We start from the raw sequence: 26342 nt of genomic DNA, 5'->3' as shown, positions 1-26342 counted from the left end.
GCAGGACCACAGTGATGGGGTGAGTGAAGTTATCCACTCTGCTTCAGAAGCCTCATGGTTGAGTGGTGATAACTGTTCCTGAACCTGGTGAGGCTTCTTGTACCTCCACGTTATCACATGGAAGCAATTTTGTGGGGATCCTGATTCTTCACTTTGCATTCAAGAGCAGAAAGCAGGAAGTACTACCCACCTGAAGCACAAGAATGAAGTAGTCGACAGGCCGGTTTCGCTGGTACAGATAGTGCTCAGGTGCTAGTTTGTCATTTTCATCAAACTTCACCTCCTGGTTGACACTGGGATGCTTGAGTAGATGAAAAAGAACTCGCTCAGAGACCCTTGAGGGGCTGAACAGCTCCACCTCTGTAAAGACAGCCTGCAGTCATTATAGCAGCAATTTCTAATTTAACGGCTTTATACTGACACACGTACATAAACCTTCTGACAGCTTTTGTCCTGGAAATATCGCAGGGCTCCTCTCAGTGCCAAGTATCACAGATTTCGTTAAATTCTGTTCAGGTATTCATTTGAGTGTATCTAACCAACCCAAGGCAAACAGGATCTAACTATTTCTCACAGATAAGTTGGATCAGGTTTACACTGGTACCTCACCCTTCAGACACAACAACGTTAGACAGATCTTGCCTTGGAAGTATCACCAGGCAACCCCGTCAGCGCTGAATATTGCTGGGCAATTCTGTCAATGTTAAATGTTACAGATTGTGTAAAATTCTGCTCAAGTATTCATTCGAAAGTATCTAACCAATCAAAGCCAAACAGGACAAGTTGGGTCAGGTTTACATTCCAAATTCAGGGAAGGATAATTTACCTAGTACTGCACATGCCCCCCGCTCTTGTCAATATTTGGCATTTCTTCGATCAGATCAATAGAATGTTTAAGGTTGCTACATTTATAGCAATGATATGAAAATGGAAATTAATCTTTGTACTCAAGACTGGTTGATCACAGTCTGGTCTTAATTTTACATCTGAACAGACCTTTCACTCTTAGCACAGCATGAACTCTTTCCCAATCTAGAGCAAAAGCCTGACTATGTGACAGCTTATATGCTCCACAGAAGTCATTCTTCACCCTCATATAATTCACTTTGCAATAAATACTGCATATCGTTTTTCAAATTTTTGGAAGCCCAAGAGGCTTTCCCCAGCTCCAAGAGATAACTGCCCCCCTACCTCTGGATAAGAAGCGCTGAGTTGCTAATAAAAGCTGAGGTGAAATCTTGACCTTTAGGTCGATATCAGGCACCTTAAAAAAAGAAAAGTCTTCTTTCTTGCGCTCAATAAGAAAGTCAACCGGGGGAGGCTTTTTCTTCACTTTGATTTCTGCTGCAGAGGTAAAGAGAAAAAATGATTTAATCAATTACAATTATCTTCAAAACCTGTACTGTACTTCAAATCCTTTCTGTACTGAAATTCGTATCGGAGGATCTGCACAAGCAATACTTTTATGGAGCCCTGGTAACAAAATACACTCAGTGGACACTTAGTTAGGTACACCTGCCCCTTAATGCAAACATCTAATCAGCAACTCAATGCATAAAAGCATGCTGGCACTGTCAAGAGGTTCAGTTGTGCAGACCAAACATCAGAATAAGGAAGAAACGTGATTAAGTGACTTTGACCATGGTTTGAGTATCTCAGAAACTGTGGATCTCCTGGGATTTTCATACACAAGTCTCTAGAACAGGGGTTTCCAACCCAGGGTCCCTGCTTAATGGTATTGGTCCACAACATAAACAAGGTTGGGAACCCCTGCTCCAAAATTTACAGACAAAATTATCCAGTGAGTGGCAGTTCCGTGAGGTTAGAAGGGAATGGTCAGACTGGTTTAAGCTGACAGGAAGGCAACGGTGATTCAAATAACCACATGTTACAACAGTGGTGTGCAGAAGAACATCTCTGAACACACAAAACATCAAACCTTGAAGTCAATAGGCTATAGCGGCAGCAGACCACTCCCAGTTCCACCCCTGCACCTAATAAAATTACTACTGAGTGTATTATTCCACTTTATGGCAAAGACATCAGGAGTAACAGCCAGGGTTGATTTCTGTCCCTTAAAGAAATGAGGATAAACAAGAGAAAGTGCTGTGCACCATGAAAGAATGGGAAGTAGCAAACAGCTCAGATTGAGAGCAGTTGTGAGATAATTTAAGTTTTGTGTTCTTTGACAACCCCCCATGCCACAAGCACTCATCAACATTTGAAGAGCAGAATGCTAGGGATATTTCCACAGTATTTACAAAATCAGTGATTTCCACTAAACAGACATCAGACGCATAAAATCACCTCGTTTCTGTGTCTCAACCGGCCCAATTTTGATTTATTGATGAACATTATCCCCAAGTTAAAAATCATTCAGCCTTGATGTATCAGTACTACCACACAGAACACCACTGCAAGCCATCACCTTCTCAAGAGCATTTAAGAATCAGAGTCATACAAGTACAGAAGCTCAGGTTTTCCACGCCAACCAAGAATCTCATTCAATCTGGTCTCATTTGCCCACATTTGGCCCTTATTCCTTTAAATCAGGTGTTTCCACCCTTTTTTAATGCCATGGGCCCCTGCCATTAACCAAGAGGTCCACGGGCCCAGACCCCACACTGGGAACCCCTGCTCATGTACCCATCCAAGAACCTTTAAAACTTTATTTTAATGTACCTGCCTCAACCACTTCCTCTGGCAGCTTATTCAATATACTGACCACTCTCTGGGTCAAAAGGTTGTAATACATCTTCCCCCCTCCCCCCACTTTAAATGCATTTCCTCCAACTCTTCAGTTTACAGCTCTGGCAAACAGACTGTGCACATAAGCTCACTCCATGCCCCTCATGATTTTATACACGTTGAGAAGATCACTCCTCCCTCTCCCATTTTTATTGCTAACCACCTGCTCAGCTTCCCTCCACAGCTCAGTATCTCAAATCCTGGCAACAGCCTCAAATCTCAACTGTACTCCTTCCAGTTTGATGGCATCCTTCCTGGAACAGGGTGCCAAAATCAGAACACAATTCTCCAAGCATGGCCACAACATCATTTACAACTGCAAAATAACCAAACACAACCCAAATTACTTGCCCCTACAGCAACCGCCAGGGCCCTGCCTTTCACTGGGAATGTCGTACTTCGCCTTGCCTTCCCAAAATGCAATACCATAAGACTGTACGATACAGGAGCAGAGTTAGGCCATTCGGCCCATCCTGTCTCTTCCGACATTTCATCATGGCTGATCCATTTCCCCTGAATCCTTTCATGCCCTGATTAATCAAGAATCTATCAAATTCTGCTTTAAAAACACCCAATGATTTGGCCTCCACAGCTACCTGGCAACAAATTCCACAGGTTCACCACTCTCTGGCTAAAGAAATTCCTCCCTCATCTCCGTTCTAAATGGATGTCCCTCTGTTCTGAGGCTGTGTCCTCTGGTCTTACACTCCTCCACCATAGGAAACATCCTCTCCACATCCACTCTATCGTGGCCATTCAATATTCTATAGGTTTCAACTCATTCTTCCAAGTTCCAGTGAGTAAAGGCCCAGAGCCATCAAACGCTCCTCATATGACAGGCCTTTGAATACTAGAATCATTTTCGTGAACATGCTCTAAAACCTCTTCACTGGCAGCATATCCTTTCTTAGATAAGGGTACCAAAACTGCTCACAATACTCCAAGCGAGGCCTCACCAGTGCTTTATAAAGCCTCAACATTACATCCTTGCTTTCATATTCTCGTCCTCTCAAAAAGAATGGCAGCACTGCATTTGCATTCCTTACCAACTCAACCTGCAAATTAACCTTCAGGGAATCCTGCACGAGGACTCCCAAGTCCCTTTGCACCTCATATTTTGAATTTTGTCTCCATTTAGAAAATAATCTACCCTTTTGACACTTTTGCTGCATCTTTAGCTAAATTTGCACGTGGCCAAGTGGTTAAGGCATTGGACTAGCGACCTGAAGGTCGTGAGTTCGAGCCCCAGCAAAGGCAACGTGTTGTGCCCTTGAGCAAGGCACTTAATCACACATTGCTCTGCGACGACACTGGTGCCAAGCTGTATGGGTCCTAATGCCCTTCCCTTGGACAACATTGGTGTCGTGGACAGGGGAGACTTGCAGCATGGGCAACTGCTGGTCTTCCATACAACCTTGCCCAGGCCTGCGCCCTGGAGAGCGAAGACTTTCCAGGCGCAGATCCATGGTCTCACAAGACTTAACGGATGCCTTTGTAGCTATATTTGTTGAGGAATCTGGCTAATTATTACAGTGATGCATTTATTTAGTCACAGCAAATACACAAGTAACACTACATCCCTTACTTTCAGTTTAGTATATTCTAGTACTGTGAACTGGGTGCCCACAGGTTCATTAGCCTCATATTGTACAAAAAAAAACATAGGCAATATAAAAACAAAAGATAAGCTTATCTTAAGGAACATGCTAGATCAGGGGTTCCCAACCTGGGGTCCCTGGACCCTTGCTTAATGGTAGTGGTCCATGGCATAAAAAGACTGGGAACCCCCCCACCGTGCTAGATGGAGGTCTACACTTCTGATTAAGTACGTGATTCCCATTTCCATTGCCAAGCATTTTAATTCCGATTCCCATTCCCATTCTGATATGTCGATCCATGGCCTCTTCTTGTGCCAAGACGAGGCCACCTCCAGGGTGGTGGAGCAACACCTTATATACCATCGGGGTACCCTGCAATCTGATGGGATGAATATCAATTTCTCCTTCTGATGAAGGATATTTCTCTTTTCTCTCCCCCCCCCCAATATCCCCACTCTGACCTTTCACTTTTCACCTGCCTATTACTCCTCTCCCACCCCCCCCCACCCCGGTCACCACCTCCTTCCCTTTCTGCTGCAGTCTGCTCTTCTATCAGATTCTTTCTTCTCTAGCCTTGACCTTTCCCATGCACCTGGCTACACTTACCAATTTCCGGCTGGACTCTTTCCTCCCCCCCCCCACCCTTTTATTCTGGCATCTCTCCCAGTCCTGAAGACAGATCTCAACCTGAAACATCAACTGTTTACTCTTTTCCACAGATGCTGCCTGACCTACTGAGCTCTTCCAGCATTGTGTGTGCGTTGCCATGAGAATATTTTCCCACGCAGTCAAGAGTACAAGGTTCAGATGTATATAACAACTTCTAGTAAACACAAAAGGAATTTGGAATAAAGTCTAACCTGGAATTATTAGAAAATGGAAGTCTTACCATGGAACAGAACATGAATGTATTTAAAAGAAAATTAGAAAAATGAACAAGAAATGAAATACTTATTGATGGCTTAAGCAGGAAGATTACTTGCAGTTACAAATACTAGCAACACTCACAACACGCTCAAGAAACTCAGCAGGTCGGGCAGCATCTGTGAAAACGGTCAATGTTTCGGGCCGGAACCCTTCGTCAGGACTGTAGAGGGAAGGGGCAGAGACCCTATAAGGAAGGTGGGGGGAGCGTGGGAAGGAGAAAGCTGGTAGGTTCAGTTGAAAAACCAGTAAGGGGAAAGATAAAGGGGTGGGGAAGGGGAAGCAGGGAGGTGATAGGCAGGAAAGGTGAAGAAGGAATAGGGGAAAACACAATGGGCAGTAGAAGGAGGCGGAACCATGAGGGAGGTGATAGGCAGCCGGGGGAGGGGGCAGAGTGAAATAGGGATAGGGGAAGGGAGGGGGAGGGAATTACCGGAATTATTACCCTAACCCTAAGGCCAGCCTTCTCCTTCCCACTCTCCCCCCACCTTCTTTGTAGGACCTCTGCCACTTCCCTCTTCAGTCCTGACGAAGGGTTCCGGCCCGAAACATTGACTGATCGTTTCCACGGATGCTGCCCGACCTGAGTTCCTCCAGCATGTTGTGAGTGTTGTTTTGAACCCAGCATCTGCTGAGTATTTTGTGTTTACAAATACTAGCACAGGTCCATTAGGCTCAATTGGGCCCCTTATGTTAGAAAGGATGCACTGTCATTGGAGAAGATTCAAAGGAGATTCACGAAAATGATTCCAGGATTGAAAGACTTGTCATATGAAGAGCGCTTCATGGCTCTGGGCTCGTAAACTCACTGGAACGCAGAAGAATGAGAGGATCTCATTGAAACCCATCGAATGTTGAAAAGCCTCAATAGGGTGGATGTGGAGAGGATGTTTCCTATGGTGGGGGAGTCTAAGACTAGAGGACGCAGCCTCAGAATAGAGGGACATCCATTTAGAATGGAGATGAAGAAGGAATTTTTTTAGCCAGAGTGAGATGAATCTGTGCAATTCATTGCCACAGCCAACTGTGGTGGCCAAATCATTGGGTATAATTAAAGCAAAGGCTGATAGATTCTTGAACAGTCAGGACACAAAGATACGGGGAGAAGGCAGAAGGTTGGGCTGAGAGGGAAATGATCAGCCATGATGAAATGGCAGAGCAGACTCAATGGGCCAAATGGTCCATCTGCTCCTATGTCTTATGGTCTTATAAATGGATGCTATAATAAAAAATAAATGTTTAGATCAAACTTTGTCATGGAATGTCCCATTGGCTGTGAAGGGAGGAGGGCTGGGCATGGGGCTAACAACCCCATCCCATAAAATCCCAGTGCTACAGAAGTGCCAAAGGAAGCTCCAAATACCTCATCCCTGGGAGAGGGAGGAGAAGAGGGGCTACATCTGAGATAACCTGAAAGACTGGCCCAGGACAGAGGACCCTGGCAAGCTGCTGCTGGCCTGTGCCCCAGCAGGGGTTATGGGCTTAACTAAATATGGTTAGATTAGACAGCATCTAGGGGAAGAGAAACAGTTAGCATTTCTGTTGAGATGCTTCAGGATTTGAAACATTAACTGTTGCTCTCTCTGTAGATGCCTCCTGACCAAAGAAAGTTTCCAGCGATTTCTGATTTTTTAACATTCTCCGTACCTGCAGACTTTTTGATTTTTAGAGATGTTTGTCAGCCCACTGTAGGTGGATTAAGCCAAATACCTCAAACATTAATGTTTAAAACTTACTATCATCTGACTCATCGAGGATTTCCGATTTGATGATTTCTTCGATTACATCTCCAAGCGTTACTAAACCCATCACCTCATAGAAAGGATCACCGTCCCCCTCGTTGTTCACTTTCTGGACCATTGCCATGTGGGATTTGCCTCAGAACATGAAACAGAGGTGGAAAACTGTTATAAAACATGGCAAAGACAAAAAACTATACAGCAAAATAACCAATTAGAGCTGGGATCAACACAGAGAAAAGTTTACTCTCGCTCTCTTAAATTCTCCTAATGAGATCTTCCAGTCGCCGATAAGTTGGTGGTAAGTTCTGACCTCGTATTTTGTCAATATATATCCAGAGTGCAAACTTCGATGGAAGCTATTGCAACACTTCTCACTTAAACTGCGAAACAGCTACTAGTTGTTTTCTGAATAAAACTGCTGCAGCTACTCAGCAGGTCAGACTGCATCTGTGGAGGTAAAGAGATAGTCAACATTTCAGGTGAAAACCTCTGCCTCCAGTGATGTTGTCTGACCTACAAACTCTTCCAAAAGTTTGTTCTTTATACCAGAACCCAGCACTTGCAGCCGTGTCCATACATCAATTCAATTGCTTCTATATTAAGCTTTTTAAAGTCACAAATTTCATAGAAATCACATTCATGAGGATGTTTGATCCCTTGAATGTGTGCCAGTTCTTCGAACCAATTGGCTCCAACCCCTAATCTTTCACATTTATTTACTAATACTTCAGAAGTATTAACTTGATGAAAATTACTCTTGAATTTGTCTATGGCATTGATTTCCAGATTACAATTCAGTGCAAAAGTTTTCATCTCCTTGTTTGTATAATTATATTTCCTAAGACTGTATCTGCCTTTGTCATTCCTTTGAGTTCATCAGATGCATGGAGAAGGGGAAGCTTGCTACTTGAGTAACAGCCTGCTCTCCATATTGTACTGCCCTGGCTTGCATATCTAGACAGCTAGGACGCAACATCCATGGATGACCCTAACCAACGGAGGCCTAAGACACCTAAAACCTCAGCCACTCCTTATTTATTTTGATCATTAGTTTTTACATTTAAGGCCTTTTACGTTTTGTTCTTCAGCATATCGCAGTTCTTCTCGCCTCTTTGCAAAGTTAAGCTCCCTCACTGTTGGACCTATTCTGAAAAATAGCCAATCTCAGACCAAGGCTGTGGAGAGCTCTAGTAAAGTGCAAGAAGTGATAATCCAACTGAGACAAAACCAACGAGTTACCTCAAAGATGAACAAACAGTTGTTTATGCATTTCCATGGATGCTGCCAGATCTGCAGAGTTCCAACACCATTTTAGGAGTGTTGCCTTGAATTTCCAGCATCTGCAGAATCTCATGTTTAAGATTCACATCACAGATGCTTTTATTTACAATTTCCCACAAAGAATTCAGCACTATGACAAGGGTACCTTCTAAGTTCCTTTTCCCACCCAGACACTATTTTTTTAACCTTACTGAAATGCCTGGTTTCAGTTTCATTTGCACACTGCTGTTCATAGCATCTCTTATTTCTGATTGAACTGAGTCAGGAAAGGGAGTGAGTGTTCATTTCTAAAGGAATTCATCACATTGTGTTGCAAGCAATTCTTAAAAGACAAGAAGCAAATTCATTGTCAACCACATTCAAGTTCTTGATAGCAACTGGAGATCTGACCATCCTAGAAAATGCTGTGAACATTCCATGAAGTAACATTCTCACACTGGAGCAGACCACAAGTCAGCCCCTGGCTATTGTGATGCTGATTAAAATAGATTCAGGTCTTTTGAAAGGGGAAGTCAAAACAACTCCACAATTCAAACAGAAACATTAGATACCAACCACTTTGCCCATACACACAATTTAAAATGCATATAACATTACTTTGGGGACCTTAACAATGTAATGCTGAGGTTTTATAAGGCCTAGCTCAGATCGCGTGAGTACTGAGATCAGTTTTGGGTCCCTTATCCCAAAGGATGAGCTGGCATTGAAGAGGGTCCAGGGGAGATTCACGAGAAGGACCTTGGGAACGAAAGGGTTAACATACAAGGATCTTTGACGGCCGTGCACCTGTACTTGCCGGAGCTTAGAAGAACAGGTGGGTATCTGATTGAAGCCTATCAAAAAATCCGGAGACCCAAATACAGTGGACGTGTGTGGACTAGATGTTTCCTATCATGGGGGAGCCTAGGACCAAAGGACACAGCCTCTGAATACAAGCACATCCCTTAAGAACAGAGATGGAACCTTTAGCCAGAGGGTGGTGAATCTGCGGAATTCATTGCCAGACAGGTGTGGAAACTAAGCCATTGGGTAGATTTCAAGCAGAGGTCAAAGGTTACGGGAAAGATGCAGGAGAATGGGGTTGAGGGATAATAAATCAAATGGTGTAGCAGACATGATGGGCCAAATGGCCTAATTCTGCTCGAATGCAAGTTACCAAACACTGAATGTGGAACAGATTTCAGATCATTTTGAAACTCTTAAGCACTTAATAAGTTATCGGCTCTGTACAAATACTGGATTTTAATAATGAACCAAGATATTGTAATTCATGTCATTGTGGGAAACTCCTCCTTAGCAGAAGAATTTGTCTCTACCATTATAAATATTCACCTTTCTTAAACTCTTCCAGGACAGCATCCAACTTGGTGTCATTAAACACAAAATGCAGAGGGTGATTGTAGAATTTGGTGATTGTGTTCAAAGGCGTGCAGTCCTCAGGATCCACCATTGCCAGATCCTTCACGTATACCATGTCTACAATGTTGGACCTCTCCTCTTCGTACACCGGGATTCGAGTGTGTCCACACTGCATGATCTCCGACATGGTATTGAAATCCAGCACCGCCTCTGCACTCAACATGAAACAATCTTTCAGGTTGGTCATGATGTCCTCCACCACCTTAGTCCTCAAAGCCCCTCGACTGAACTCCTCCTTGACAAACTCCCTGTACGGGTCACTGGACCTCAGCATGTCCAGAATCTTTTCTCGGATGTAGCAGGTGCTGATATCCTGGCACAGGGCCAAGTCGAGCACCAGGGCGACAGGCAAGGAAATGGGCAAGGTGATGATTATGAAAAGGCAAGTCAGCCAGGTGGTCCTAGAGGCGATGGCAAAGCCATATCGCGAGCAGATGGTATAGGGAAGGATCTCACAAAGCAGGAACATCAGAGCTGCACAAACAAATATAGCAGGCAGGATGGCATCGAAGGCCCGGTAAAATAAGACACCCAGGGCCGAGTTGGCTAAGACACTGCCTAGGACCAGGGATGAGAGAACCAAATTGCCTCTTTTCCTGATGGGCTCCAGGGACTTAGCGCTTCTCTTCTCCCTCTCGGATCCGCAGTGGCGGATGATCTGCAACTCCAGAGGGTCCAGCCACAGGACGCTGAGATGAAGCAGGTTAAAGAGAGCCGAGCAGAAGAGCAGGAGGACCAGAAGCAGGATCTGACCCCACACAGCCAGAATCCCCGCGCCGGCCTGTGGCTGGATCTCCAGCGGCGTCTTCCAGTCCCCAGGGGCCATCCACAGACCTCCTGAGCCCTGGGCGCACAGGTAGTACACACCGGTGGCGCTGGCCTGGCCGGTCTGTACGCTGACCAGCACCGAGCCGTTGGCCGGCCTCTCTTCATCCGGCAGCCCCAGCCAGCTCTTCTCCAGGCTGCTGTTGTCGCAGGTGAGGCCGCGGCTGAAGCCCAGCCAAGGCCACACGGCCCGCCTCAGGTTCGATCCGAAGACCCTCAGGTCGAAGCGGGCCCCTGGTCTCGCTTTGATAACTCCGGCTTCCATGTACACGTGTCCGACGCCGCTCTCCAGCCTGACCCCGCGCACCTCGGGCTCCCTGGAGTCCGCCGCCGAGCTCCACAGGGCGCCTAGCACCAACAGGCTCCGCAGTCCCGGCGCCATCTTGAGGCTGCCCACCTCCGAGTCACGTGACTCCGAGCCGCCTGCCACCGAACCTGCTCGTCGATTACGTCCCGCCCAGGCATCTCGTTGACAACACACCCATCGAATTGAAAACAGGGCTCTCCGCGACCAGCCAATCGGATGGAAGGGATGGGGCCCCACCGTTTCAAGTGCGGTTGAGAGCGCACGGTAAACACCGTACAATGCTGCCGCTCTTAAAGGGGAAAACTTGCGCAGGGGGTCGTTGAACTGATTGTCTCTTTTCGTATGATTTTCATGAAGGGGAAACGTTGCATTAATGCACAACGTTTCTATCAGTCGCATTCAGGTTAACCTCCGTACAAGTTAACCCAACAAACCCCATTTGCACGAAGCCATTACAATTACCCTTTGAAGTTGCATTCCAAACATATTCTATTGTGCAACTATTCAGCCTGGTTTATAGGAAGTATTTTCGTTAAGAGGACAGCTGACTTAGGTGTCAACATCGACCTAACATCCAACTTTCTACAAAATCCTATAAAGGGTAGTGGATTCGACACAGCACATCACGGGTAAAGCCCCCAAACCATTGAGCACATCTACCTGAAACGCTGTCGTGGAAAGCAGCATCTATCATCAGAGACCCCCACCACCCAGGATATGCTCTCTTCTCGCTGCTGCCATCGGGAAGAAATAGATGGGAGCTACAGGACTCACACCACCAGGTTCAGGAACAGTTATTAACCTGCAGCCATCAGGCTCCTGAACAAAAGGGGATAACTTCTATATTATGTATTGCATTGAACTGCTGCTGCTAAGTTAACAAATTTCACGACACATGCCAGTGATAATAAACCTTATTCTGATTCTGAACTACATTCAACTTCACTCGCCCCATCACTGAAATGTTCCCACAACCAGGGGAGTAACTTTCAAGGACTCTTCACATTATGTTCCCAATATTTATTGCTTATTTGTTTTTTTTTTGCATTTATACAGTTTGTTGTCTTCTGCACTCTGATTGAAGACCCAAGTTGGGTAGTCTTTCATTGATTCTGTTATGGTTATTATTCTCTAGATTTATTGAGTACACCCACAGGAAAACACATCTCAGGATTGTATACGGTGATATATATGTATTTTTAAAATAAATTTACTTTGAACATTGAATTAAGCTGGAACAGAAACAGAAAAGTTTCGTGAGAATGCTGCAGACCAGACAGCTTAAGTTATAAGGAGAGGCTAAATAGATTGGGACTGTGTTTTAATCGAGTGGAGGAGACTAAGGGGTAACCTTATAAAAGTATCAAAAGTCATGATAGGCATAGATAAGGTGGTTAAAATCTCAGAGTCAACATCATCTTTATGTACTGTGTCGTATGACCATGATTGTTTTTGGCAATTTTTTCTACTGCAGTGGTTGGCCATTGCCTTTTCCTGGACGGTGTGTTGATAAGACAGATGACCCCCCCCCTCCCCCAGCCATTATCAATACTCATCAGAGTCTTTCTACCTGGCATCAGCGGTCGCATAACCAGGACTTGTAAGATGCACCACCTGCTCCCATGTGACCCAGACTGAGGGGTGGAGGGGGAGGGCAGGTGCTACAACTTGCCCAAGAGTGACCTGCAGGCTAACAGAGGGAACACCTCCTTTGGTGGAGGCATATCTCCACCCTGGCACCCTTAATTTGGGCACACACTCTAATTAAGGTTTTCCAACCCCACCCTTGGATATACTTGAGCAGGCCTTGGGGATTTTAATTTGCCTTAAGATTGTCAGCACTCCCCTCTCTTTTGTAATATGGATATGTTCCAATTTTTCAGTATTCATTTCCTTTAATTCCTTTGTTTCCATGACTTTGTCCGTGATAAATACAGGTGAGAAATAGCCATTTAAAACTTTACTCATCTCCTGTGGCTCTACACGTATTCAAACACATTTCAGGGGACTTATTCTTTGCCTAGTTACCCTTTTGCTCTTAATAGCAGTTAGTGAAATCACTTTACAGCGCCAGTGGCTAGCAATCGGATTCTATTCCTGTCCGTAAGGAGTTTATACGTTCTCCCCGTGACTTTGTGGGTTTCCTCCCACATTCCAAGTATGTACGGTTAGAGTTAGTAAGTTGTGGGCAGGTTATGTTGGCACCGGATGTGGGGCAACCCTCGCCAGATGCCCCCAGCACAATCCTTACTGATTCAATTCGACGCAAATGATACATTTCACTGCACATTTCCATGTACACATGGCAAATAAAGCTCATCATTTAATCTGTATCTTTAATGTTTATGGAAAGCCTTCAGATTCCTCTTCATGTTATGTGAGCTATCTCCTGTAGATAGAGAATCACCCACGTATACAGTAAGAACTTAATCCAAGCGCGAGTCATTGACAGTATAAAAGTGCTTTAAGAGGGCGTTGGGCTAAAAAAAAGGTTGGGAAAGGCTTGGTCACGACATTTGAATAGCCGGTTTCCTGTTGGTTAGTAGGTCTGAGCACCTCTGACCAACAGCAAGAGGAATTTAAGAACTGAGTTTGGAGTCTATGTTGTGAATAGTCTAGGACTCAATGGGTTCACCTGCTGTTTGCTCAGCACTGTGTGTGCAGAGTCACTGCTATGTTTAATAAAGAACTGTTGAAGTGTTTGGGACATTAAAGTCAAGAAAAGCATGCTGTTCCCATTTGCAGGAGCTTACAATTTTTTAAAATTTTTAGACAACAGAATGGAGGTAGTACAAATAGCGACAAAAAAATTGTTGGTGGTTAGCCGATACCAGCAGCAATCAGTGCAGTGAGAAACAATGAGGATCTTACAGTACAAGGAATGTCCGACAGCATGAACATTGATTTCTCCGATTTCCAGTCATTTCTCCCCCCTCCCCGTCTGTTTCTCTATTTCCCCATACTTAGAAACATAGAAACATAGAAAATAGGTGCAGGAGTAGGCCATTCGGCCCTTCGAGCCTGCACCGCCATTTATTATGATCATGGCTGATCATCCAACTCAGAACCCAGCCTTCCCTCCATACCCCCTGACCCCTGTAGCCACAAGGGCCATATCTAACTTCCTTTTAAACATAGCTAATGAACTGGCCTCAACAGTTTGCTGTGGCAGAGAATTCCACAGATTCACCACTCTCTGTGTGAAGAAGTTTTTCCTAACCTCGGTCCTAAAAGGCTTCCCCTCTATCCTCAAACTGTGACCCCTCGTTCTAGACCTCCCCAACATCGGGAACAATCTTCCCGCATCTAGCCTGTCCAATCCTTTTAGGATCTTATACGTTTCAATCAGATCCCCCCTCAATCTTCTAAATTCCAACGAGTACAAGCCCAGTTCATCCAGTCTTTCTTCATATGAAAGACCTGCCATCCCAGGAATCAATCTGGTGAACCTTCTTTGTACTCCCTCTATGGCAAAGATGTCTTTCCTCAGATTAGGGGACCAAAACTGCACACAATACTCCAGGTGTGGTCTCACCAAGGCCTTGTACAACTGCAGTAGTACCTCCCTGCTCCTGTACTCGAATCCTCTCGCTATAAATGCCAGCATACCGTTCGCCTTTTTCACCGCCTGCTGTACCTGCATGCCCACTTTCAATGACTGGTGTATAATGACACCCAGGTCTCGTTGCACCTCCCCTTTTCCTAATCGGCCACCATTCAGATAATAATCTGTTTTCCTATTTTTGCCACCAAAGTGGATAACTTCACATTTATCCACATTAAATTGCATCTGCCATGAGTTTGCCCACTCACCCAACCTATCCAAGTCACCCTGCATCCTCTTAGCATCCTCCTCACTGCTAACACTGCCACCCAGCTTCGTGTCATCCGCAAACTTGGAGATGCTGCATTTAATTCCCTCATCCAAGTCATTAATATATATTGTAAACAACTGGGGTCCCAGCACTGAGCCTTGCGGTACCCCACTAGTCACCGCCTGCCATTCTGAAAAGGTCCCGTTTATTCCCACTCTTTGCTTCCTGTCTGCTAACCAATTCTCCACCCACACCAATACCTTACCCCCAATACCGTGTGCTTTAAGTTTGCACACTAATCTCCTGTGTGGGACCTTGTCAAAAGCCTTTTGAAAATCCAAATATACCACATCCACTGGTTCTCCCCTATCCACTCTACTAGTTACATCCTCAAAAAATTCTATGAGATTCGTCAGACATGATTTTCCTTTCACAAATCCATGCTGACTTTGTCCGATCATTTCACCGCTTTCCAAATGTGCTGTTATCACATCCTTGATAACTGACTCCAGCAGTTTCCCCACCACCGACGTTAGGCTAACCGGCCTATAATTCCCCGGTTTCTCTCTCCCTCCTTTTTTAAAAAGTGGGGTTACATTAGCCACCCTCCAATCCTCAGGAACTAGTCCAGAATCTAACGAGTTTTGAAAAATTATCACTAATGCATCCACTATTTCTTGGGCCACTTTCTTAAGCACTCTGGGATGCAGACCATCTGGCCCTGGGGATTTATCTGCCTTCAATCCCTTCAATTTACCCAACACCACTTCCCTACTAACATGTATTTCGCTCAGTTCCTCCATCTCACTGGACCCTCTGTCCCTTACTATTTCTTGCTCCCCTCTTACCCTTTCCCTTCCCATCTGCCCATCATAGCTTTCTGGTTCCCCTCCTCCTTCCCTTTCTCCCATAGTCCACTGTCCTCTCCTAACAGATTCCTTCTTCTCTGGCCCTCTACCTCTTCCAGCTATCACCTCCCAGCTTCTCACTTCATCACCCCCCCCCCACCTTCCCACTCACCCATCACCTGCCAGCTTGTACCACTTACCCCCCCCCCCCGCCTTTCCAGTCCCAATGGAGGGTTTTGGCCCCAAAATGTATTCCTCTTGTAACACACAAAATGCTGGAGAAACTCAAGCAGGCCAGGCAGCATCTATGGAAAAGTGTAAACAGTCAACATTCAGGCCAAACCCTTCATCAGGATTGGAGAAAAGAGATTAGATGTCAGAGTAAGCAGATGGGAGGAGAAGTAGTACAAGGTAGGTGATAGGTGAAACTGGAAGAGGGGAACAAGTGGATGTCACCAACTACTTTGTAATTCTTTCCCCACCTTATCTTTTTTTCCCCAGTCCTGCTGAAGGGTCTCAGCCTGAAACGCTGACTAGTATTCTTTTCCAGGGATGCTGCCTGGCCTGCTGAGTTCTTCCAGCATTTTTGTGTCTATTACTTTGATTTTCAGCATCTGCAGATGTTCTCTTGTTTGTGATTTCCTCTCCATAGATGCTGCCTGGCCTGCTGAGTTCCTCCAGCATATTATATGTTGTTATGAGGAACATATTGGCATACTAAAGAAAAAAAAGATGGGTGTGTACAATTCTCCACACATCCCCAAGAGATAGTGAGCCTCTGGAATGTGTCATCACCCTGAGTTGGACCATCTACTTGCATTCCATCAGGTGTAATAGATGAATATTAAATCACTGTAATAGTTTCAATCATCCGACAGATTACTCCATCGAGATCTCTTCTCTCGGATTTCCTTTTACCCGTTCCATGTCTGTGAAGGTGGACACAAGGTCATAATGATAGGCTGAAAGCCATCATCAGATAGTCTGGAGGGTTAACTAAAGATCAAGGGTCAACTGGAAACCCAATGGCCAAAGACTGGAGACCTGTCATGGAGTTGGAGGACTGTCCGGGTGTGTAGGTGGGAGGGAGGAACAGGGCTTGTTTTGCTGTTGTTGTTCTGCCGAGCATTTTGGGCACACCACATTGGCATCGGATTGTGTGGCGACACTTGTGGGCGGCCCCGAGCAGATCTTCAGGTTGTGTTGGTTGTTAATGCAAACAAAGCATTTCACTGTATGTTTCCATGTACACACAATAAATAACTGCATCTAAATCTGAGCATGCGGGCAGAAGAATGATAAACAAGGTTCTGCAGATGCCAGAAATCCAGAGCAACACGCACAAAAACTGCTGGAGGAATGCCAGCAGGCCAGGTAGCATCTATGGAGAGGAATAAACAGTTGATATTTTGGGCTGAGACCCTTCATCAGGACTGGAAAGGAAGAGGGCAGAGCCAGAATAAGGGGGGTGGGGGGTTGAGGTACAAGCTGCCAGGTGATAGTTGAGACCACGTGAGGGCGAGTGGCTAGGGGACAACGTTAAAAAGTGAGTTCAACAGGAGACAGGGCACGGGCGAATGAATGTTTGGCACCATTTACCAGCTCGTCGTTGGCAGAGAAGGACCCAGCCTTTGAGCGATCCTTCTCCCTCTCTGATATTGATTAATAATTTGAACTCTTAATTCCGGTTTTATGACGTTTTCTCGTTCTAGTTGCTTTTTTTTTGATACTGCATGGGGGCAGCCTGCAGCTAATGAACACTGAACTGAACTGAACATGCCTCTTGATTTTGTTTTCCCTCATTTTTGTTGTTGCCATTTGCACATTTTTTGGTGCACGGGGGGAGGGGGATGTTTGCTTATTTTTCTTTGAATGGGGTTCTTTGTTCCATAGCTGCCTGTGGTATATTGTATACATACAGTTGTATATTGAATACATACTTTGGGATAAGAAGTGTACTTTGAATGAAGACCAGAACAACATCCCAAGGATTAAAATCCATTTTAATTGAGAAATATATAACACACTCCCAAAACAAATTTTTAACAAATTTAGAGAAGAAATCACTTTACCCACAAATTCTCATAGCATGCATTCACCACGAGAATAAGGAAACTAGATTAACACTCCCTGTTTACAAAAACTCACCTCAACACATTTTTGACACATCTCTTTGGAAGTAGACAAAATAAAAACTCGCTGGTCTTGAAACAAGCTGAGTTTCCATTGGCAAAGTGTGTAATAAATCAGAGAGGAATAATTAGGTCATTCAGCCCATCGAATCTGCCCTGCTATTCTATCAAGAGAATATACACCTAATCATCAACAATCCTCTTCAAAATGGCAGGCAGCACAAAACCCCCAAAAAAACAGGGAATTGTTCCAGAGCAAAGGAATTGTACATAATAGTTGGTTCAGCATTTGGTTTATAAAACACTTAAAAAGACAGAAAACATTAATGCAAACAAGTCATGAAAGGAGACACATCACAGAAATATACAAATTAAAACCTCATTACGAAATAAATATTACAGAGTGCTGCTACCCATTGGGGGTCAGGTCACATTTCTCAACTCAATTGTCTCCTGAACACAGGGCCAGAGGAATATTATCCACAAACAAGTCCGGATCGGGAATGTGGCCTCACCTGGCTCTGACTCCAGCTTGTTAGTGTTTCCATCCGTATGGATTCTTCTGTGGCCCTCAAAAGAGCCAAGAGATTAAAACTGCCCACTCCCCCTCCTTCCTCCACCCCCTGACGCCCAATGTAGTTATCAAAATCTGTTTATTACAAACGTCCAAAACACTCATTTTAATATATAGCTTTATATATAAAAGGAATTCTAAAAACTACTCTGAGAAATGATTACCCTTTTCTTAGTGCACAATTTTCATTCTTTGCCCCTCCCCACTGCTCCTGACGAGGAGGAACAAATTTTAAAGCTTTGTAGTATCAACCCGGACGTTGAACAAGGTGAGGACCAGAGTGGTGTGAGAATTGATGGGATTCAATTAAATAAACAGGACATCATGGCATATGCTTCAGAGACATTCTATTTATAAAGCCAAGTTTTTTCTGAAACCTGGCACGGTAGTGCAGTGATTCACAGTGCCAGCATTCTGGGTTCAATTCCGCTGCTATCTAGGATTTCCTCCCGGTGCTCCGGTTGTGGGCGTGCTCTGTTGGTACCAGAGACATGGCAGCTCTTGCAGGCTGGCCCCAGGCCATCTTGGTCACTGACGCAAACAACGCATTTCACTGTTTGTTTCGATATACATATGACAAATAAAGCTAATCTTAAAACCAAGTTGAGTTTAAAAAGGTGCTCCCTTTCCTCCTGTCTCAAATAAAACTATTTCAGATATTTATAGACATTACAGTTTCCCAGGGACCTGCACAAGTGTATTTTAGTCACAATGGCAAACTTGTCCAGGCAGAAAGAGGCCCCGCCCTTACACCAGCAAGTGCAATAACATACCTGTACAACCCCACCCAGTCATAGCTTTCCATAGTGTAAGGGCAGGCCCACCACAAATGCCAACACCATACCTCAGCTGGGTTGTGTGTTAACCCATGTCCTGTAACCAAAAGTTCACCACCATCAATATAAACATTTTCATCAAAAAGTCAGCTTGGAGTACAAACTGGAAGACACAAGCCAGCCTGAAGAGCATAATATATATATGTATAAATCAATGGTAAAGTATTACAACGCAAGTCACCACTCCTGAGATTATGCCAATTTTTATATTCGTCTGAGAACTTGGCATTGCACGACTGATCCATGTACTCTAGTTCATTTAATACCCGACCTGTGCGTGGTAAATAAAATGCCATCCAACTCCTGGCAGTGTGGGTGGCGCAGCGTACCAATCCAGACTGGTACAATTAGCTCGTCTCACAATTTGCAAGCGGAAGGGTTGTTTTAGACCCAGCAGGATTTTCGTTAGCACGACCAGGATTGGCGTAGAAATTAACCTGAATGGACTGGAGATTTTGGTAATAACAAAAAAAAAGTACAAAAGTGGCCTCAAGATTTTATATTTCAGACCACCAAGCATTGATCAAATATTCTTCGTCTTCATTTACAATAGAATTAAAAGTATTTTCTACTCCTGATGGCTTCTGTCCAAAACGAGGGGCTGTTTCTTCCCAGGTGCCCTTACACAGCATGGGCATTCCAAGCGGTCTGTTCCACGTTAGGCTCTCATGAAAGCACTTCATTTGGTTTCCAACCTGCAGAAGCCAGCTTTGTTCTTTGGTCTGACCCGATCCCCGAGGGAATTACCTGAACGAGGTCATACACCTGCATGTACAGGGGTGAAAACACAGGCTGGCTGTGCTCCTTAGAACTAACCAATAAATAAAAGACAAAATATATAGCTTTGTTTTGATTGTTGCTGAACACCAACATCTGGTCAATGGTTCACAATGCGCGAAAAAAAAAACAAATCCAAGACACGAGCTGGACCAATGTCTCAGACAAATTGCTACTTTGCACCATCAAACTTTTTTTAAAGCAATCCCAAAATATTTGACGACCATCTCCATCCTCACCCCTAACCTCCGAGCCCAGTGACCTCATCAGGACAACAGGCAACTCCAGTGACCAGGGAGAAGGTGAGGTCTGAATTTCACGGGGAAGGGGGTTGTGGAGAAAGAGGGTGGGGTCATGACATCAGAAGCAGAAAGAGGGTGGGGTTATGAAATCAGAAGATCTGGAATGCTCCCCTGAATACTGCTTTCCATGGGACCTTAATGATCTGCTATCTATAGGGCTTCTGGTGAGAAAATGGGAGAAGCTCTCCTGGTAATACTTCACTGTATACAACAGTTACAGACAAGAGGATCTGGTTGTGATTAGGATGGACCGTGCTTTAGAGAGGTGGTGGGGAGGCAAATGTTTAGGAAGCCATGAGGAAGAGGGAACAGGTGGAGTGGAAGAGAAAGTGGTGAAATGCTTGGGTGGGGGGGGGGAGGTGAGGCCGGTGAAGGGTGACAGGGAGAGCAGAGAGGTGGTCTGGGGGGAGAACAAACATCCTTCGGGTGACACCATAACCAAACTGAGGAACAAACAGTTGGCATTGAGCTCGGGAGCCCATTAGCCAACAAGTGCCTTTGACTTCAACCACAGGCATCAGTTCAAGTACTGGCCAGCAACACAGGATCCTGGGCAACTGGATGGTGGATCACCACGGACAACAGCCAGCACAAAGCCTCAACGTCCATCTCCAATATTGCAGCTTTGACATTATCATAAATAGAGGGGAAAAAAACACTGAAGGATCACATCTTTGGCAAGGGAGATCATTATCTCATCTTTCTTCTGCATGGTTCCCACCACCCACCCATTGCAGCTCCCCTCGATCCACATTCTCGGGACTACAGTGCAAGGTACACATTCTCCTACTGCCTCCTCTTCGTTCAGGAATGCTCCACTTCCCTGCCCTCGGACAACATTGAAGTCGCACCATGACCTGTTTTTCTTTATGCCCAGCGTCAAGTACCAGAGCTTGAGAGGAGGGGGGAGAGAGGTCATATATTGTTTTCTATTGAAGTGTGTTTGGATTTAAGGTCCGAAGAGTTCTGCTCATTCAGCAGAGACGTGGTTTCGTCCACTATACTCGGGGGTTTCTCCGATGGCGTCATGTCGATCTTGGTGTGTGGGTTCTCAGGGGACTGTGGAGTGCTGTCCAGCTTCGAGGCCAGTAATCCATTCTGATATTGCTGCCAGGTGATCTGTTCATACAAAAGGGAAAGAGACCAAGAGAAAAGAGGTGAAAAGAGCTGATTAAAGATAGGTTCAAAGTTCAAGAAGTTTTAATTATTTGGAGATACAGAGTGGAACAGGCCCAACGAGCTGTACCACCCAGCAATCCATCCACTTAACACTAATCTAAATCACAGGGGCACAGTAGCATAGTGGTTAGCACAACGCTTTACAGTACAGGCAACCCGGGTTTGATTCCCGCCGCTGCATCACAGGAGTTTGTACTTTCTCCCGTGACTGCATGGGTTTCTTCCGGGAGTTCCGGTTTCCTCTCATATTCCAAAGATGTACCAGTTGGTCGGCTAATTGGTCATTGTAAATTGCCCTGTGATTAGGCCAGCGATAAATCGGGGGATTGCTCAGCAGTGCAGCTTGAAGGGCCTGAAGGGCCTGTTCTGCACTGTATCCCAACAAATAAAGAAACAATCTAAACAATAGTGTCGGCTAACCACTACGTTGCCATGGCGCTCAGCTCAGAGTAAATTTATTATCAAAGTATGTATTGTATATGTCAACATATATGACCCTAATTCCACCCAGAGTATTCCCATTTCTAAGCATCGCCACATAGATTTAACCAAAGTGCTCATTCAGTTTCACTCAAATATGTTGGATTTTGTATCCACTCACCTTTCTGGCAGTTCAAAGTAAATTTATTATCAAAGTATGTATACGTTGCTATATGCAACCCAAAGATTCATTTTCTTGTGGGCATTCAAGGTAGAATAAAGAATCAATTAAAAACTACAATGTGCAAAAGAAACAGCAAAAACAACAACAAAAAAATAATAATAATAAGTAAATAATACTGATAAATAGCTAAGGACTCCTTGGGTCAGAGTCGACTATAAATGTTGAGTCCCAGCTGGGTATATAGACGAGCCAGGGCATTACAACATGGAGAGCAAGCTGTTGCCCAGACAGCAGGTTCCTCCCCTCATGCACTTGCTGAATCCTAAGAGACTGATACAGTCTGACATTAGTGGCATTGCAGGAGTTGCCAGCCAGCATTGAACTGAATGTAGGACTGCCTGAGGGACTCCAGCTCCAGACTTTTCCCCTCGGGGTTTACTCCCGAAGCCTTCCCCATGGGTGGGTACAGCCACAAGGCAGCAGGGGTTTGAGATCAGAATTTTCCTTCTCCTAGATGGAGCTGCCAACCACGGCTGACGAATCCCATCTGCCCAAAGTGCCTGGCTTTAAGACACCCGTAACCTATCTTTGCCCCATCTCCTGTCAGTAGAAATGATTCCACCAGGCTTGGTAGCAAAGGCACACGTGAAGGCCAGGAGCTGGACTTGGCTGTTAGAGGCTATTTGAAGCGCACGTCATTGAGAGAACTTAATAGATAGTGGGAGCTTGCCCCCATGACAACCTCCGGCTATAACAACCTTAAGAAGGCATACGTTAGCCTTGTGAGACCAGGGATCTGCACCTAGAAAGTCTTCACTCTCCAGGGCGCGGGCCTGGGCAAGGTTGTATGGAAGACCAGCAGTTGCCCATGCTGCAAGTCTCTCCTGTCCACGACACCGATGTTGTCCAAGGGAAGGGCATTAGGACCCATACAGCTTGGCACCAGTGTCGTCGCAGAGCAATGTGTGATTAAGTGCCTTGCTCAAGGACACAACACGTTCCCTCGGCTAGGGCTCGAACTCATGACCTTCAGGTCGCTAGTCCAATGCCTTAACCACTTGGCCACGTGCCCACTAACAACCTTAAGAGATAGGGATAAATAATAAATATTAATAAGCAATAAGATAGGAAAGTAACAATAGCACTTGAAAGTAACAATATGGCGTCAAAGGGTTACAGGAGATGGGGTTGAGATGGAAAATAAATCAGCCATGGTCAAGTGGCAGGCAGACATGACGGGCCAAATGGCCTAATTCTGCTCCTAGGTCTGATGGTCTTAAACCACTCAATATCATTAAAGGTTCTTTAGAGCCAATTGTGTACGATCTCTGCCTAATCTGATTCCATAAGCTGAGGGATAAACTCATTGGAATGTGTGTAGGTCAAGACATTTTAATTTAATATCACAGAATCTGAGCACTACATTGATTCTAAAATTTCCTCTCATATATGGCAGAATAAAAATGCTAGGTTAAGTAAAAAAAATATACAGACGTCCAAGAAAGATGGTGGTTTAGCATTGCCAAATTTAAGATTCTATTATTGGGCAATTAATATTCGATATTTAATATTTTGGAGACAAAATTGGGATATAACTCCAAGTCCACAATAGGTAAACCTCGAAAATTACCCTGTACAAGGGTTTTCATTAGTTTCTATTTTAGGATCTTCACTGCCCTTTGTGTTTTCTAAATTGAATAAAGAAATGGTTAATCCAATAATTAAACACACATTAGAAAATATGGTTCCAATTTCGTAAATTTTTTGGTTTGAACAAATTTATATGATCAAGCCCTATTATATCTAATTTTTTTTCCAACCCTTTGCTATGGATCAAGCCTTTTTGATATGTAAAATGAAGGGTATAACATGTTTCCGTGACTTATTTTTGAATAACTGTTTCATGTCTTTTGAACAGTTGTCTAATAGATATAACTGGCCCAGATCCCATTTTTTATTTTATTTTTTTTTAAAGATATTTACAAATAAGAAACTTTTTAAATACCATGCTGTCTACATTTCCGATTTCATACCCAACTGATATCACAGAAAAAAAATTAGGCTTAAATCCTTATCAGAAGGGATTAATAACTGCTATTTATGATACAATTATGAAAATACAGCCAGGTATATCTGATAAAATTAAAAATGAATGGGAAAGGGAACTTCAACTTCACCTACCTATAGAGAAATGGGAGAAAGTTTTTCAACTAATTAGCTCTTCCTCTATATGTGCTAAACATACGCTGGTACAATTTAAGGTAGTACATAGGGCCCACATGTCTAAAGATAAACTAGCTCGTTTATAAAATGATAATAAAGATAAAATGGACGAGTTGACGGCGCTAGCCAGGAGTCAGAAAACATTTTGGGAGTGCAGTGTTATATGTTTTACTGAAACATGGCTGCACGAGGACGTACCCAGTTTCCATAAAGGGCTTCCATACTGTTCAGGCTGACCGGAAGTGCACTGAGAGCAGTAAGCGTAAAGGAGGAGGGCTTGCTGTTCTGGTTAACAACAGGTGGTGCAATCCTGGTCATATTACGATCATGGAACATGTTTGTAGCCCGGATATTGAACTTTTTGCTGTTGGACTCCGGCCATATTATTTGCCAAGGGAAACCTCACATGCAATTGTGGTTGTTGTGTACATCCCTCCCTCTGCCAACCTGATGTCGGCGTGTAACATCATTTACACTGCTAGGCACAGGAGTACATTCAGCCAGAGACTCATTCCACCGGGATGCAGCACTGAGCGTCATGGGAAGTCATTCCTGCCTGTGGCCATCAAACATTGCAGCTGCTCCCTTGGAGGGTCGGATACCCTGGGCCAATGGGCTGGTCCTGGACTTATTTCCGTCTAGCATGGTTTACATATTATTATTTGATTGTTTGTGGTTTTGTATTGCTATGTTTGTACTCTGTTCTTGGTTGGTGCAGCTGTAACAAAACCCAATTTCCCTCGGGATCGATAAAATATGTCTGTCTATCTATCTATCTATCTGTTGTATGATCGTATTTGTTACATTAATGGTCAGAAGATCCACTTTATTGAATTGGATAAAGACCAATCCTCCTACTACATTTCAATGGTTTTCTCAAACTATATCATGTTTAAATTTAGAAAAAAATCAGGTGTCATTTTTGATCCTTCGGTTAAATTTGAAGAGACTTGGAAGCTATTTATTCAACATTTTCATATGATGTAGTTTGACCTTTTCCAAATCCTTTTTATTAACTTAGAATATATGAACAGAGGAGCGGAGTTGACGACATTAATGAATGAATTCGATCCAATATATTGATTCAGCCCTGTTTTGTTCTGTTTGGGTTTTTTTGGGGGGGGTTTTTGGGGGGTTTTTCTTTGTGATATTTTTTCTTTTTTTTTCTCTTCATGATTAATTATATTAAGAGTTTGGAAGTTTATTATACCTGTACTATTTGTAGTTTCTCTTGTGTATGTTTATTATCAATAATGTAATTCCAATCTCTTTATATCACTATTGTTATTATGTTTATGAACTTGAAAGGTAATAAAAAGATTAAAAGAGACAGAATCTGAGCACTACAGCACAGTAACAGGCCCTTTGGCTCATCTAATCCACACTGAAACGCTACAACTACCAGGATGTTGAACCAGCATAGATAACTTCATTCACATTAACACTGAACTGACCCAGAACTGGCCTCTACATCCACTTCCAAGGACTCTGCAACTCAGACTCTCAGTATCATTTTTTTTTTATAAAAGTAAATAGTTTGCACAATTTGTCTTCTTTTGCACATTGTTTGTATTTGTACAGTTTTTCATAAACTATATCATATTTATTTTCCTTTGAATTCCTCCAAGAAAATTAATCTCAAGGTAGAATAATTTCAATAATAAGTTTACTTTGAACTTTGATATTCTGCCTAGTGTCATCGACTCGTACTCAGACCGTACCCTTCCCATCCGTGTACTTCTCTTAAATGTTGCAACTGAACCTGCCCTTCCGCTGGCAGTTCTTTTCACACTCACACCACCCTCTGAGCGAAGAAGTTCCTCTTAAACATTTCATGTTTCATCCTTAACCTATGACCTCTAATTCTAAACTCACCCAACCGTGGTGGAAAAAGCCTGCTTGCATTTACCCTATCTATAGTCCCCATAATTTTGTGTACCTCCATCAAATCTCCCCTCATTCTCCTTCACTCCAGGGAACCTGTTCAACCTTTCCCCATAACGCAGGTCCTCAAGTCCAGGCAACATCTTTGTAAATTTTCTCTGTACTCTTTCAATCTTATTTCCGTAGTTAGGTGAACAGAACTGCACACGATACTCCAAATTAGGCCTCACCAAAGTCTTTTACAACTTCAACTTAACATCCCACCTCCTGTACTCAACAGTCTGATTTAGGATGGCCAATGTGCCCAATTTCTCTCTATGACAC

General features: G+C 44.0%; 2 protein-coding genes across 4 annotated transcripts in view; both read right to left on the bottom strand.

Moving 5' to 3' along the window:
• The window catches only part of LOC134351110 (metal transporter CNNM3), a 49759-nt gene extending 38835 nt beyond the window's left edge, over positions 1–10924 (bottom strand). For all 3 annotated transcript variants that reach the window (XR_010019072.1, XR_010019073.1, XM_063057199.1), the window contains exons 1-4: positions 9626–10924; positions 7007–7147; positions 1192–1344; positions 191–360 (exon numbers count right to left, since the gene is read on the bottom strand). Coding sequence is in view for 1 of the 3 variants with exons in the window: in XM_063057199.1 (XP_062913269.1) it covers positions 191–360; positions 1192–1344; positions 7007–7147; positions 9626–10919 (1758 nt within the window). In the remaining 2 variants the exon portion in view is untranslated. The remainder of the gene's footprint in view (positions 1–190; positions 361–1191; positions 1345–7006; positions 7148–9625) is intronic.
• Positions 10925–17498: 6574 nt separating this feature from the next.
• LOC134351109 (metal transporter CNNM4-like) overlaps positions 17499–26342 on the bottom strand; it is a 64895-nt gene continuing 56051 nt past the window's right edge. The window contains exon 8 of the mRNA XM_063057197.1: positions 17499–21247. Within this exon, the coding sequence (XP_062913267.1) occupies positions 21044–21247 (204 nt within the window). The 3' untranslated portion in view covers positions 17499–21043. The remainder of the gene's footprint in view (positions 21248–26342) is intronic.

Source organism: Mobula hypostoma, chromosome 8 (genome assembly GCF_963921235.1).
Source record: "Mobula hypostoma chromosome 8, sMobHyp1.1, whole genome shotgun sequence".
NCBI classification, from domain to species: domain Eukaryota; kingdom Metazoa; phylum Chordata; class Chondrichthyes; order Myliobatiformes; family Myliobatidae; genus Mobula; species Mobula hypostoma.
Note: the sequence above shows the minus strand (reverse complement) of the source record. Positions and strands in the feature narration are given on the sequence as shown.